Source organism: Podarcis cretensis (genome assembly GCF_951804945.1).
Source record: "Podarcis cretensis genome assembly, chromosome: 4".
NCBI classification, from domain to species: domain Eukaryota; kingdom Metazoa; phylum Chordata; class Lepidosauria; order Squamata; family Lacertidae; genus Podarcis; species Podarcis cretensis.
The window spans coordinates 16,580,145-16,594,935 of NC_137173.1; the positions used below are offsets into that span (position 1 = coordinate 16,580,145).

At 45.5% G+C, this 14,791-nt stretch overlaps 1 protein-coding gene across 10 annotated transcripts in view; it reads left to right on the forward strand.

Moving 5' to 3' along the window:
• Positions 1–14,791, forward strand: part of FAT3 (FAT atypical cadherin 3) — a 459,497-nt gene that overhangs the window by 375,712 nt on the left and 68,994 nt on the right. For all 10 annotated transcript variants that reach the window (XM_079973210.1, XM_079973209.1, XM_079973212.1 and 7 more), the window contains 2 exons: positions 10,074–10,270; positions 11,479–11,632. In XM_079973210.1, the coding sequence (XP_079829336.1) occupies positions 10,074–10,270; positions 11,479–11,632 (351 nt within the window). The remainder of the gene's footprint in view (positions 1–10,073; positions 10,271–11,478; positions 11,633–14,791) is intronic.

The following is a 14,791-nucleotide window of genomic DNA, read 5'->3' on the forward strand; positions in this document are numbered from 1 at the left end:
CATCCTTTCCATTCCTAGATCGCAAACTTCAATAGAAACATTCATTTTTAAAGGCATTAAGTAGCCATAGAAAAGAAAGAAGTGATGGTTCCCATATATAAAAACCAATAAATAAACTATGGCTTGGGCTTCTTTGACCTTTTTTAAAGGTTGGAACCACAAATAACTGTTGGGCCATCTTGCTATTAGCCCAATTACTTTCTTCCCATTGTGTTGAGGGATTGTCTTAAGGATGTTGTTTTTCATATTTTCATTCAGTGCAAGCACTTTGTGGCCTAGCAAGTGGAATTCAACCCACTAGCCATTTGCTGCGGCTTGCTGTTGCTTTTTGCAGCCAAAGCTCCCATCATCCTCGTCCTATATCACTTAATGGCAAAATAGAATTCTAAGCAGATTACAAGTTAAGGCCATATAATTTGGCCCTGACAGCCGTGAGTAAGTGAAGCTGCCTTACACTGGAGCAGATTATTGGTCCATCTAACCCAGTATTGTCTCCTCTGACTGTCATTAGTTCTCTGAGGTTTTGTGGGCAGGGAGCTTTCCTCTTCCTGAAATCCCATTTTCACTGGAGACGCCAGGCGTTGAATTTGAGACCTTCTGCACCCAGCCATGTGTTCTGTCACCAAACTGAATTCTGCCCATTGAGCCAGCCACCGTGCCTCAAACAATAATCTTATCTCACAGGCTTTCTGTGAAGGTAAAAACAAAAATGACTGACCGCCTTGAGCATTTGTGGGCAGCTGTAGGGACTGAGTTGAATTACTTAAGAGAATATTCCACGTGCTTATGGGAATGACCATTGGGTAGTGTGGGCCCCTGATTGTGGAATAGCTTCACATTTTGCATGAGATGGCGGCAGATAAGCAGGGGCTGCCGGGGTTGCGTTTGCCGTCCGCTCAAACAAGATGTATCCAAACATGAATGTGACCATACAACTTGGAAGCAGAGAAAAATGATGAAGCTTTCCAGGACGGGTGGAAATGTTACTATCCCACTAAAACATCTGCTTGTCCTCATTAAGCAGGTACCATTTCATGCCAAGTAAGAGCCATGTTGTGTGCATTTAAATGCCAACCCATAATGAGGCTCCTTAAGCCCCTTCTGCTGTGTGTGTGTGTGTGTGTGTGTGTGTGTGTGTGTGCTATGCTCCAGTCCTGTGCACACATATTCATGTGTAAGGTCCACACATTACAGTTGCTGTAGGAGATACCAGTTTTGCACATTAGCAAATTACGATAGTTAGTCCCAAATGCATCTGAGTACACTTTGTTCCGCGGTGTTCGGAGACACATGTAAAGCCAGTTTTAGGAATACAGTCTCTCTTTCATGTTTACATCATCCCTATCTAACTTACTGCAAAGAGGAATTCGTGCCACGCTGAGGTTTCCCTTAAATATCAAAATAAATAGAGAGCTGCCCTAAGTCCCCCGGTCCATGCAGAGGATTAGATTTCAAGTCTCCTTTTAATAGAGGAGCCCACAGTTTGGGGGGCTGAGTCTCCAGTTCTCATTGCTGTCAGTGAATTCCAATTTTAAAACTCTTGTCTCCCAAAGTGCATCAACAGGCATGAAGCACCGATCGGCATGGATTTGTGACGGTGGATGTTCAAAGTATTGCCGCCTTCAAGGGATTTAATTCATTCCTGACTATCTCCCCCCAACACCCCCCCCAAAAGGAAAGTGAAACGTTATTTGGTGTGAAAGTAAAATCTTCCACACTCATAAATCTCTCTATATTTATGTATTATCATCACCGCACAATTAACTTTTAATTTTCAGACAAGAGATAAGGGAGAGTCACACTGTGGCCAAAGCACAGAATTGCCAGTTAGATGCATATGAAGGAAGGAAGGGTGCTTTGGAAATGGAAGCACATTCCCTAAGAACTCATAGCGAGGTTCCTGCTGCATATCCAGCAGAAAGAAGCCATATCTGTGAAGCACAACTTGTTCAGAAGACCTGGGTGAATAGAAAGGTATATCACCTGGCACCAATGGCATCAAAAAGACCATAAAGATGGGGCCAAGTGAGCCTCTCTCTTCACAGCTGTGGTGCCACTGCTGAAAAGGCCCTGTTCTAACTCACAACAGGGCCTCGGATTTTAAGCTTTAGATAGATTTCTATGAAGTGTTATCCTCCATAGCACAAATATTTACACATGAGGGAGGGAACAGTAAGCAATGAGGTCAAAGGAAAATGCAATTTGAGTGGTGATGATGATGATGATGATGATTAAAATTTGTATACCACCCTTCATCTGAAGATCACAGGGCAGTTCACAACATAAAAATAAAAAATGAGAACACAAAATTCATAATAATAAAAAATAACCCCCTCTCCCACAAACACATTTAAAAGGACATAGAATGTTAATCAGCCGATTCAATTAGAGCTTGAATGTATGCAAAAATAAGCACAGTGACCCGTGACAACAGCAGTAATGAGTGTTTTCACTATTACACAGCTAGCCCTCCGGAAACTGTGGTGTTAAGTCACCAGTTTCAGTGCACAGCACAAGACAATTACAGATTAACCCGTTTTGGTTAACTTTCCTGTAGCCAGTGCATCCTGCTGGATTTGTGCACATCATTGTGGGTGCGCCTGGGTATGTGCACAACCTTATAAGGAAGCCTGTGAACCATGTTGTGGACATGAGAAGCCAGGAGCTACCTCCGTGATCTGACCCAATCAGAGAAATAAATAGCTGCCCTCTGGCTGTGTGTACAACCCAGTTCCTACCAGCCTTTATCCACAAGGGTGCGGATCTACTACGTACATAAACACTTGGAGGAATTTGACATTGTGATCTTCTTCCTTGTGACTATGGGTTGAAGCTGGATGCCTTCACATGACATACTCAAGACCTGTACAATAGCAGCTTGGCAAACATTGCTCATGAATTTTCGGAAGATCATAGAGCAGCAGTAGTTTATGGGCTTATCCACATTTACGTTTTGGCCTGCTCTTTCCAGGCCAAGTGTCTGAGTGTTGTTGTTTTTTGCCCTGAGCTTTCCCTGCAGAAAGCAGTTCTTTAAAGCTGATTCAGAGCAAACATTTAAAGCAGCTCTTTAAAGCTGATTCAGAGCAAACATCAATTCAGGTTTTCAGTGGATTGACGTTTGCTCTCATTGAGCTTTGTGGAGTGGGTTTTCATGGGGGAAATTCAAAAGCAAAAGAAAAGGGTGCTTGGACACAGAGCTTTAAATTGTGGACCGTGCCTGGAAAGAGCGGAGGAAATTTAAGTGCAGATAAACCCTGTATCTTGTGGATCATACTCATACTTAACAATCTGCTGCCGATTTTTACCCTTGATTTACAGTTGACTTGAATTCATCAGATTAACTGTAACCAAGCTATGGTTTCCTTCTTCAGACCAGACCAGTGTGAACTCAAGCCTAAGATCTGCTAGTACAGAAGGAGTGTAAATAGGAACACAGGAAGCTCCCTCGTACAGAATCAGACCATCAGTCCAACTAGATTAGGATTTACTACATTAGGGCTGTAGTCCTTCCAGATGTTGCTCAGCTACAGTTCTCATCATCTTTGACTATTGGCCCTGCTGGCTGGGGCTGATGGGAGCCAGCATCCAGCAACATCTAGAGAGTCTCAGGTTCCCCACCGTGGTGTACAAGAACAAGTAACAGCTTTGCTGGGTTGCAGACATGGCCCTTTCCAAGATCTACCATATTTTTCACTCTATAAGATGCACCAGACCACAAGACGCACCTAGTTTTTGGAGGAGGAAAACAAGAAAAAAAATATTCTGAATCTCAGAAGCCAGAACAGCAAGAGGGATCGCTGCGCAGTGAAAGCTGCAATCCCTCTTGCTGTTCTGGCTTCTGGGATAGCTGCGCAGCCTGCATTCGCTCCATAAGACGCACACACATTTCCGCTTACCTTTTAGGAGGGAAAAAGTGAGTCTTATAGAGCAAAAAATACGTTATGTAGAAATTTCAGGGATTGAGCCTGCATCCTCCTGTGTGTTAAAACATATGCTCTACAACTGAGCTACATCTTTCCCCCCCAGTCACCGTTGTGTCATTTATTGAGATACAAATTCTAGAAAATGAATATCATGGGCATTTTGCTCCATTTGTTTCCAAGTATATTCAGCAATTTTGGTGGCACTGTGGATTTTTAAAGGTTTAACTTAACACTTGAAGGTTTTTAGAAATTATTTCCACCGGTAGCCCTGCCCCAAAGTGAGCTCACTCTGCAAGCTGGAACATTCCACTGGGATCAGTTCAAGTGTTTGGCTTTCCTTTGCCAACGCCATTCTGTCACTCCAAGGCTCGAAAGGCTGGTCTGTAAATACAATCATGCACGAACCATTTACTTCACGAAGTCTCCGCAAACAAGCCGATCACTGAACCCAGAGGTGAGGGAGAGGGGATAATTAATGTGAACAGTGTTTGTTGCGCTCTGAGCAGTCTTTTAGATCTGCCCTCAAAGGGAAGGCAGTGGTTACCTGCAAGATGTGGACAATCCATCTTGAGCTAGAAATGTAAAATCATACGGACGTCTGCTCTGCTCTCAAGAGATCTCAGCACTTTTTGGAAGAATGTTTTCATTTACTTCAGCATTTTACTGTAGGCTTCCCTCTGAGTAACAACCTACTTCCGCGGTTAGTAGGTGATCCACAGTTCCTGAGCTCCTTGATGCTAATGATCTGTAAATCATCATTTTGTCATTATTGGAATTAATAATGGGCCAAATTATTACAATATTGCAACGTCTGTAGAATTGTGTTTTCACACTCTCCACCCACCATGTGTGTCCTAAGAGGCTTGGACTTGCACTGCCAGTCAGTATAATTCCCAGGACACAGCAAAAGGAAAACAGTTCTATCTGTATCTGAAGAAGTGTGTGTGCACACGAAAGCTCATGCCAATAACAAACTTAGTTGGTCTCTAAGGTGCTACTAAGGGACGCGGGTGGCGCTGTGGGTTAAACCACAGAGCCTAGGGCTTGCCAATCAGAGGGTCGGCAGTTCGAATCCCCGCGACGGGGTGAGCTCCCGTTGCTCGGTCCCTGCTCCTGCCAACCTAGCAGTTTGAAAGCACCTCAAAGTGCAAGTAGATAAATAGGTACCACTCTGGCAGGAAGGTAAATGGCATTTCCATGCACTGCTCTGGTTTGCCAGAAGTGGCTTAGTCATGCCAGCCACATGACCCGGAAGCTGTACGCCGGCTCCCTTGGCCAATAAAGCAAGATGAGCGCCACAACCCCAGAGTCAGTCATGACTGGACCTAATGGTCAGGGGTCCCTTTACCTTTACCTTACGGTGCTACTGGAAGGAATTTTTTAATTTAGTTCTACCTGAGAATGAGCACTATTCAACCAAGATGCTGATTCTAGCCAATTCAGACACGAAGAAGCAGAAAGTATGAGGGGATGGAGAAGAAATTCCATTCAGTTCACATTTAAAGGAGAATGTACCTCGTTCGTACTTTCCATGCACAGCAGCTTTTCATGATTTTGGACAGGTCCCTCTCAACTCCACCTGGAGACACTGGAATCATAGACTTGTAGAGTTGGAAGGGACCACAGGGGTCATCTAGTCCAACCCCCTGCAGCGCAGGAATCTTTTTGCCCAAAGGGGCTCAAACTCACAACCCTGAGGTTTAGAGTCTCATGCTCTACCGGCTGAGTTATCCCAGGCAAAAGCATGCTGGCATCGGTGGAGATTGAGCCTTCGACCTTTCATGTGCTCAGGAGATGAGCTATGGCCCGTCTTCAGCCTTTTTTATATATTTATAATTTAGACGGTATTCAGTTTTAAGTTAGCACTCACAGCAAGGATTCATGCTGTCAGAGCTGCCCCTAGGTCCCAGCTCACAGAGGACCAACGCCCGATCGTCGTTATGTACAAAAGTCTTTATTGAAGTTCAACTTCCATTCCAAAGCCGCAGCGCGCAGCTCTACGTCTTAAACCCTAGACCGGTGAAGTCCCATCTGAATCTCCTCCCCTCTGACACCAGTTTAAGATCCTAGCCCTGCTCCACCTTTTCCGTTGTTCTCTCCTCCTCTGGGTCCTGCCCGCTGGGGCATTCCCCTTTCTGGACTCTTCCGACGCTGAGTCGCCTGACTCCTCCCCCTGTCTCCGGCGGGCTTTAGGACCCGGTTCCCAATCCTCATTCTCTGCTGTCCCGCGCTCCTGTACATTTGAACTTGCCTCTCGCGCCAACTCAGTGACCTTGCTCCTGACCGTCACACTGCTTCTGTCACTGCTTCCCTCTTCCGGGATACTGCCCGGATCTGACCTCCCCTCCGTTGTCTGGCTCTCCGATGGAGGCGTGGCCAGCCCTGACTTATCTTCACTCCCTGGTGTGGAATCCTCGGGCCTCGATACCTGGGACTCTTCCCCCCACTATGCTCTGGTGGGGAAGCTGGTCCTGATTTCCAACTGCTACTCTGGGAGTCCCTGCTGGCCCCTTGCTCCTGGAGTGTCCCCCTTGGGAATCCCCTTGCCCTGGCCACTGGCGCCCCCTTCTGTGAATCTTCCGATTCGCTGGAGAGGCTCATGGAATCTCTCGGGCCACTGTCATCTTCTCCTACGCTGCCCTCAGATTCTTCCCCTTCGCTCTCCATCTCCCCTCTTCCCTGTGCTTCTGCTCCTGAGCCCCTGACATTCATGCGATCACACAGTCTCTGCCTCTTAAACTTACTTTGCATGTGGCTCGCCAAAATGTGCTTGAAAGATCTCATTTCTGATCTGCATATTCCCTTTCATCTCGCTGAGCTCTGAAGTATGCTTTGCAACATTTGCTGAGGAGGGAAGGTTTGGATGGGGATGTTATTCAACCATGCAGTAAACAAAAACAAATGAGAGAGAAAAGTGCATATTTTTCTTGTCTCGAGGCCTTTGGGGAAAGTTGGGGTGGTGGGGGGTTTTTTTTGAGCAAACGCTTAGATGTTGTGATGCCCAAGCAGAATGTAGGAAGAAAAACTGCGGGTGGATTTTAAAAATTAGCCATTAACATTTGCAGCCAGGGGCCTTCGGTTGAAAAAAATCTACAATGAAAAATGAATTAATTAGAGCGCCCTTAAGATGCTGAACCTGCCTTAAATATGTTGATGGGGAGAGCTAATTAATCACTACAGAAGGAGGTCTGCAGGAAAGCATACATAGAACTTTGCGGGGGGCGGGGAAGAAATATATCTGTGTACTTCCCCCGCCCCCTTTAATCCCAAGAATATTTAAACTATTGTACTGTTAAGGCTCATTTATTTGTGTTACATCTTTGTCAAGTGTGATTCAGAAGTTCAGGGAGAGACCATAGTACACATCAGAATGCTGGGGGAGTGTTGCTTGGCTGAATACAGCCACCTGGTAGGAAAGCTCACTACACATGGATGCACTGATATCTGTTTCGTGCATGAGAAAGAACCACAGGCCAATGGGAGAGCACCTGCTTTGCATGCCGAAGGTCCCAGGTTCGAATCCTGGCATTTCCAGGTAGGGCTGAGAAACGGCTCCATCAGAAACCTTGGAAATCTGCTGCTGTGGGGTTCAGTTAATTAAGGGGTCTGACTTAGTGCAAGCCATTTATTTAGTTATTTTGCATTCTTCGCACCAATTTTAAAAGGAACATGCTATTCCATATAGGCCAGGTCTACATAACATGTGACCTACCAGGCCGCATAGAAGTGTGGAGTTGGAAGGGACCCCAAGGGTCATCTAATTCAACCCACTGCAATGCAGTAATCTCAGCAAAAGCATCCATGACAGACGGCCATCCAACCTCTGCTTAGAAACCTCCAAGGAAGGAGAGACCACAACCTCCCGAGGGAGACCGTCCCACTGCCAAACAACTCTTACTGTCAGAAAGTTCTTCCTGATGTTTAGTCAGAATCTCATTCTTGTAATTTGAAGTCAGGCAGGATGGTGTCAGCTAAAGGCACCTTATTCGAGGTGTATTCCACAACATGTTCTTCGGAGAATAGTAGTAGTAGTAGTAGTAGTAGTAGTAGTAATAATAATAATAATAATAATAATAATAATAATAATAATAATAATTTATTATTTGTACCCCGCCCATCTGGCTGGGCTTCCCCAGCCACTCTGGGCGGCTTCCAACAAAGATTAAAAATACATTAAAATGTCACACATTAAAAACTTCCCTAAACAGGGCTGCCTTCAGATGTCTTCTAAATGTCAGGTAGTTGTTTATCTCTTTGACATCTGATGGGAGGGCGTTCCACAGGGTGGGTGCCACTACCGAGAAGGCCCTCTGTGGTTCACTGTAACCTCACTTCTCACATAGCAGACCTTGTCCAACAGCTTTTACTATGTTTGCCATCCCCACCATTGTTGCTGCTGTTGTGCAGTCCTGGGCAGTCAACAAATTACTGGTGCTTTATCGGGCTCCCAGGGGACTTCCGTAAATGGCTGTTGCACCATGTTTGCTTCACAAGGTGAGCAGGACCAGCGAGACTGCATCTCTGTTGTAACAAGATCTGACCTGATTTCCTGGTGCCTTACACTGGGAGTAAGCTCCATTGAACTCAGTGGAACGGAGCAGACAGTGCTTGTACTGTTGATAACAGAGGTCTCCCTTGCCCAGTGCACTGTCTCCGAGTATGGCTGGCCAGGTGCCCCAGGGAAATTCATGAGTAAGCAATAGCATGTTGAAGGTGATTACTGCACGGAACAAACTGGCAAATGTAACATTTTAAGCGGAAACATAAATAACCGCTGGAAACGTTAATGGCCATCCACCAGGACTGTTTTGGCAATGCTTTTAATTCCCCGTATCCCCTAGTGTGTGAAATGGTCTTATTTTCCTCTTGGAGGATAGCTGGGGACAAGCATTCTGACTTGATTTAGTTGCCATGCGGTGTAATGAAGCAGAAAAGTAATATCGCCGGGTTCGGTGTCACAGTTTCAGCGTAATAGAAAGCTGATTGGCTTCATCCCTTCTCCTGGCTGCCTTTTCCTCTTGTATAAATTCGATCTAATTGCCGGCCTTATCTTAAGCTGCTCCTTAAACGACCCCTCGTTAGGTCTACTTAAGGCACATGTGTCTTTGTGTGTTCTGCAGACTACAAAACACACACACACACGCAACAAAAATTGTAATGAAAATAGAAACAACACTGCGGTGTGATAAAAGCTTTCATTAGACGATTCCTTAATGGAAACCTGCTGCACTCCCTTGATTGCATAATCAAGAGCTAATGAAATTGTCTTGGTAACAAGAGTGAGGGGTTTGTAGTACATCCTCTCTTGAGACTGAAGTGGAAAGACAGTCGTGCTGTCGTGAAGAGGAGGCTATTGATTGTTCACAGTTTGAGTCTGATTGCCCTTAACGCAAGCTAAACAACGGGATGATCTCAAAACTTTATTATTATTGTTTCCTTGAAAGTTCCCACTTTTGACCTGTGGGAGATACAAGCACCACGTGCAGCTTTTGGATTAGTCGCAGAAGACAGAGGACCACAGTTAGCCAAATAGTTATTAGGAGGCTAAAGCAAAGCTGACCACCTGTACTGTTTTGCTAGTGTCAGCGCCGGAAAGATTTTGTGAAACTGGGAGGGTTGAGTGCAGTTGAGGAAGCGAGTGAAATAAAACCAAAGTCAGCTCCTTCTCTTGATCAAAAGCCATTCATGGTTGGAACGCATCTCCAAGATTTCACTTTTTGTGAGACTTCCCACAAACAGGGGAACAATATAAGGTAAAGGGACCCCTGACCATTAGGTCCAGTCGTGGCCGACTCTGGGGTTGTGGTGCTCATCTCACTTTATTGGCCAAGGGAGGCGGCGTACAGCTTCTGGGTCATGTGGCCAGCATGACCAAGCCGCTTCTGGCGAACCAGGGCAGCGCACGGAAATGCCATTTACCTTCCCGCCAGAGCGGTACCTATTTATCTACTTGCACTTTGACGTGCTTTCAAACTGCTAGGTTGGCAGGAGCAGGGACCGAGCAACAGGAGCTTACCTCATCGTGGGGATTCGAACCGCCAACCTTCTGATCGGCAAGCCCTAGGCTCTGTGGTTTAACCCACAGCGCCACCCGCGTCCCTGGGGAACAATATATGTGGCTCTAATAACGGTTATTGTCTCTTTCCACAGCAGGAAATCCCAAAGGGAAGTTTGCCCTTGGCATGGTTCAGAATGAATGGAAGGTTTATGTCAAGAGACCATTAGATCGGGAAGAACAGGATGTCTACCTTCTGAATATTACAGCGACTGATGGACTGTTTGTAACACAGAGTGCTGTGGAAGTGATTGTCACAGATGTTAATGACAACAGCCCTGTCTGCGATCAGGTTGGTTGGCAACATATATTTTTTTAACAAAGTTTAAAATAGAGTGTTGTTGTCTAGGTTTATATATCACACCTTCCCATTGGCAAATTTAAATTGGCCAGTGAAATGTCTGGACAAAGTTAAAACAATGCAGTACAAAATTGTACCAGATAAAGAGCATCACAAAGACCAGGGATGTATATAGGTGCTTATCCATATGTTGACTACAACTCAGACATACATCATTTTATTTGGGTGTCACCTTTCCAGAGCTAAAACCAAGCTCAAGGCGGCTTACAACATGACAGCATTTACATAATTACAAATGTAGCAAAAGTAGTCATAAACTATAAATAAAGTATGCCAAAAAGTTCGACCATATTGAACAATTTCCATATGAATCATAAAATCTAAAAATAAAGATAAAGTGGTACCTTGGTAGTTGAACAGCTTGGGTCCCGAACAAATCGGCTCCTGAACGCCACAAACCCGGAAGTGAGTGTTCCGGTTTGCGGAAGCTGAACATCTGATGTGACTTCTGCAGCTTCCGGTTGAGTGCAGGAAGCTCCTGCAGCCAATCGGAAGCCGTGTCTTGGTTTTCGAACCGTTTTGGGAGTTGAACAGAATCCTGGAACGGATTAAATTTGAGAACCAAGGTACAACTGTACACAAATTAGTATGCCCTCTCAACAACAAAAAACCCTAAACAATACCAGTAGCAGCCTCTACTTTTGTAGCTGGAGTCAGTCCAGGCCCCATCCTCCCAGGCCAGGTGGAAAAAAGGCCTTCAAAACAGGGAATAGGTCTTCTAGGACTCACAGCCAAGGTGGTCTTCTATCATCCCTGAGTATCCACTTAATTTATACTGGAAAGCTTGGGTTTGTATTTTCTGTACCTTGTTTTTTTTTTGTTGTTTTTTTTGCGAGTCCAGTGCTGAGATGTCCATGAGATAATGAGAAATTGGAAATCTGAAGCTGTCATTGGCCCACCTAGCTCAGTATTGTTTACACGGGCTGGCAGCAGCTCCCTGGCATCTCTGGCAGGGGACATTCCCACCCCTACCTGGAGATGCCGGGAATTGAACCTGGAACCTTCAGTGTGTAAAACAGATACTGTGCTGCTGAGCTATGGCCCCTCATTGCGCAAAAGCCATCTCTTTTCTAAAACCATACATACAGTTTCATTCACAACAGCAATCACATTCTGTCGTTTTGGGTTTTGATCCTCAGGTCACATATATGGCATTGTTTCCTGAGGACATTCCACCCAACAGAGTCATCCTTAAAATGGGTGCCAAAGACGCAGACATTGGATCCAACGGGGAAATTCGTTACTCGCTGTACGGCCCCGGGAACAACAAGTTTTTCTTGGAACCAGAAAGTGGTAAGATGAAAATAGTCTTCACTGCTGGTTTAATGTTGGAATGATGGCTGTCTCTGCATGGTCCGCATGTCACACTGAGCAGTTTAATGCTAGATTACTGCTGAGCCATAGAAATGTGCACTGCAGATTCTCATAAAAGAAGTTGTGTAAATTGTTCTAGAAGAGGGTGTGGTTACGTCTGTCTACCTTGAAGAAGGAGTAGAAGAAAATCGTTAGGACTGATGCTGCTTTGAAAGGTAAGGCAGTATCCCTTTGTTAAATGTCTGCCAAAGAGAAGCGGAGGGAAGGACTGCTGGGTTGGGCTGCAATTTATCCCCCCCGGGGGGGGGGGAAGGCCCAACTGGTCTGATTGGCCAGCCGAGCCCTCCCCCAAGAGGAGGCCCACCCAAAAGCCCACCGGACTGGCCAGTCACCGGTAGGCAGACAGCCAGACCCCTGTCCCCCTCTCCAGATTGCTGCAAGGCCTCAAAACCGCCCACCCTCAAGGTAAGCGGACTTGTTAAATAGAATTAAAATGGGGGTGACCATAAGAGGAGAGCTTTCCAAACTGTGTGTCGTGCGAACGCACACTGTGCTCTTCCTGGGGCTGGAAAAGGGTGAGTTTAAACTCCGGTTTGCTAGTAAAACTGAATTACTGTATCATGAAATGATGCATGTCTAAAAAGTGTGCCAGCAGCATGAAAAGTTTGGGAAGCTCTGCGTTAGAGGGAACAATGGGAACAGGAAAAATAACAGCTCACTCCCCATTGAAAAGACAGAGTAAACAGTACAGAGGCAAGGTAGCTTACAGCTTATTGTACTGAGTAAGTGATGCTTGAAAAGCTAGATATTCCTAGTGGTGGAGTAGAGCTATCATCAACTCCTTGATTTTTTTTACCTAGATCTGAGGAGTCTGTTTCCCTGCAGATCGATATCATGTAAGCCTGTCACAAGACAATAAAAAAGAACCAGTCCAGCATCCTTTTCCCCATAGTGACCAACCAGATGTCTCTAGGAAGCCCATGTGCAACAGAACATAAAGGCAGTAGCCCTCTCCCATTGTTGTTCCTCCCCAGCAACCAATGCTATGCCTCCGAATATGGAGGGTGAACACAGATATCCTGATGCACAGTAGCAGCAGTCAGAACCCTATACGGATGGAGCCACAGAGACCTACTATGCCCGGCTTCAAACAAGGAAGGTGCAGGAGCCGTTACACTTTCTCTATTGCTCTGTGAAAATCTCTCACACACCAACACAACCTGCTGCTGTCTTTTGATGAAGCGGGTGCTGAGGCAGCTTCATTTGCTTGCTCAGGGGGGATTTGTATAAGCAGGCAAGGAGCTCTTGCTTTGAAGAGACAGCCAGAAGGGCTGCGGATGAGAGGTTTGTGTGAGGCATGGATGTGAGGCCTTCCTTTTTCCTCTCCCAAGGGCAGGGGAGAAGAAAGGAGCCACTGCTCCCACTGCTGCTGCCCCACACGGCCTGTTGAGGACCTGATAACAGGGAAGGCAGAGAAATTCAGGACAGTTTGCACTCAAAGGAAACCTACATGATTCACACTTTCCTAAAAAAGAGTACACAGGCTGAAGCACAAACAGCCTTCAAAACTCAAACTTATCCAGATGTTGCAATGTGATTCTGCAGCCAGGTGATATATACAAAGTGCATTTATTTTTTAAAAAATGAATGTACTGGTGAATATAGCATAAAAATGCACTGCAGCGAGGAAAATTGGTTTGCAAAAAATGTACATACTAGGGGAAATTGCATAGAAAAAAGTGTGTGTATTAGGATAAATATACACTAAAATCCTTATTAATTTTCATGAGGACTTTTTTTCTTAATTCAAACAGATGTGAAAATGTGGAGAACTGAACTTAAGACAGGGAAAACGAGAAAACCTAAATTGACAGATCCAGTCATCCTTAAGTGTCAGACAGATCCCAACAGTGGTGGGCAGGAGGGAACATAGGAAGCTGCCTTATGCTGAATCGGGCTATTGGTCCATCTCAGGATGGGCTCTCCTAGTGGGGCAGGAACTGCAGCAATAGCCTCCCAGCATCTGAGCCTCTGTCGCTTACTGGGAGGAGCAAGGTAGCAGCAGGGTTGGGGCTGTGCAGATACACTGGTGAGTCACAGTAGCTTCCTCAATTAGTGAAAGGTTCTGTTGGACCTAGAAAGAAACAAAGCTTGGCTCCAGATTTGAGCCCCCACCTCCAAAGTTGGTTTCTCCAATTGACACCAAGTGACAATATGTTAATTGGTGGCCCCCTCCATGATGTGTGTCTCTCCCAAACCACAGGCTTACCTACTTGAAAGGTTTGGGTCTGGGAAACTGCCCCCCATTTCAATTTCCTGTGCTACACTGGGAGCTTCAGGGCATGCTGGGAAAATCGTAATGACCAGCAGCTTCTCAGACCAAAGCATGGGCACAGTGGGAGAGCCAGAGCAACGCCAGCAGCTACCCACAGTTGCTAGGTGCTGGCATGCAGCAGAAAGCATTGCTTTTCTCATGGATCAGGAAGAATATCTGCTTACGTTCAACGAAGTTGCAGTCAGATGGAGTTGCTGGCTAATGGTAACATAGCACAGATACTGAAAGCAGAAAGCTCCAGTAAGTTTGGTGCTTTGCCATATCCCATGCAGTGAGAAAGACATGAGGAAGGCAAGGGTTATGTGCTGTGATAGTAAAGAAGCTGTGATGCCCCTTTAAAAGCACAGAGACCTCCATGGTTAATTAATTATACCATCAGCAGGTGCAAGGAGTTTGTGCTATAAAAAAAAAGGCAATAACATTTTGTGAGTCTAACACCGAAACTGAAGGATGTACAGGCACTTCCAGACTGCCGCCATCTTGCTGACAGGTTCAGGCTGTGCAATTATTGTTGAGAGGTCTTGGACAACAAATCCACTACCCCAAAAGATAAGAGTTTTAGTAATAAATGTGCTGGAATGTACTGCATAACACTTGATTTAATACGACATCATCTAATCTCCATGCAAACAAATTGGAACCATTGTTGATTAAGTAGACAACATCGTCTAATCTTCCTGCAAGCAAATCAGGATGAGTGCTCACCAAGAAGCACCCACTGTGGCTGGGAAGGCAGAGTACAACATAGGACAGCGTGCACACAGCTCTCTTCATAGCAACAGCAGTCCATGTGATTGGTAGGC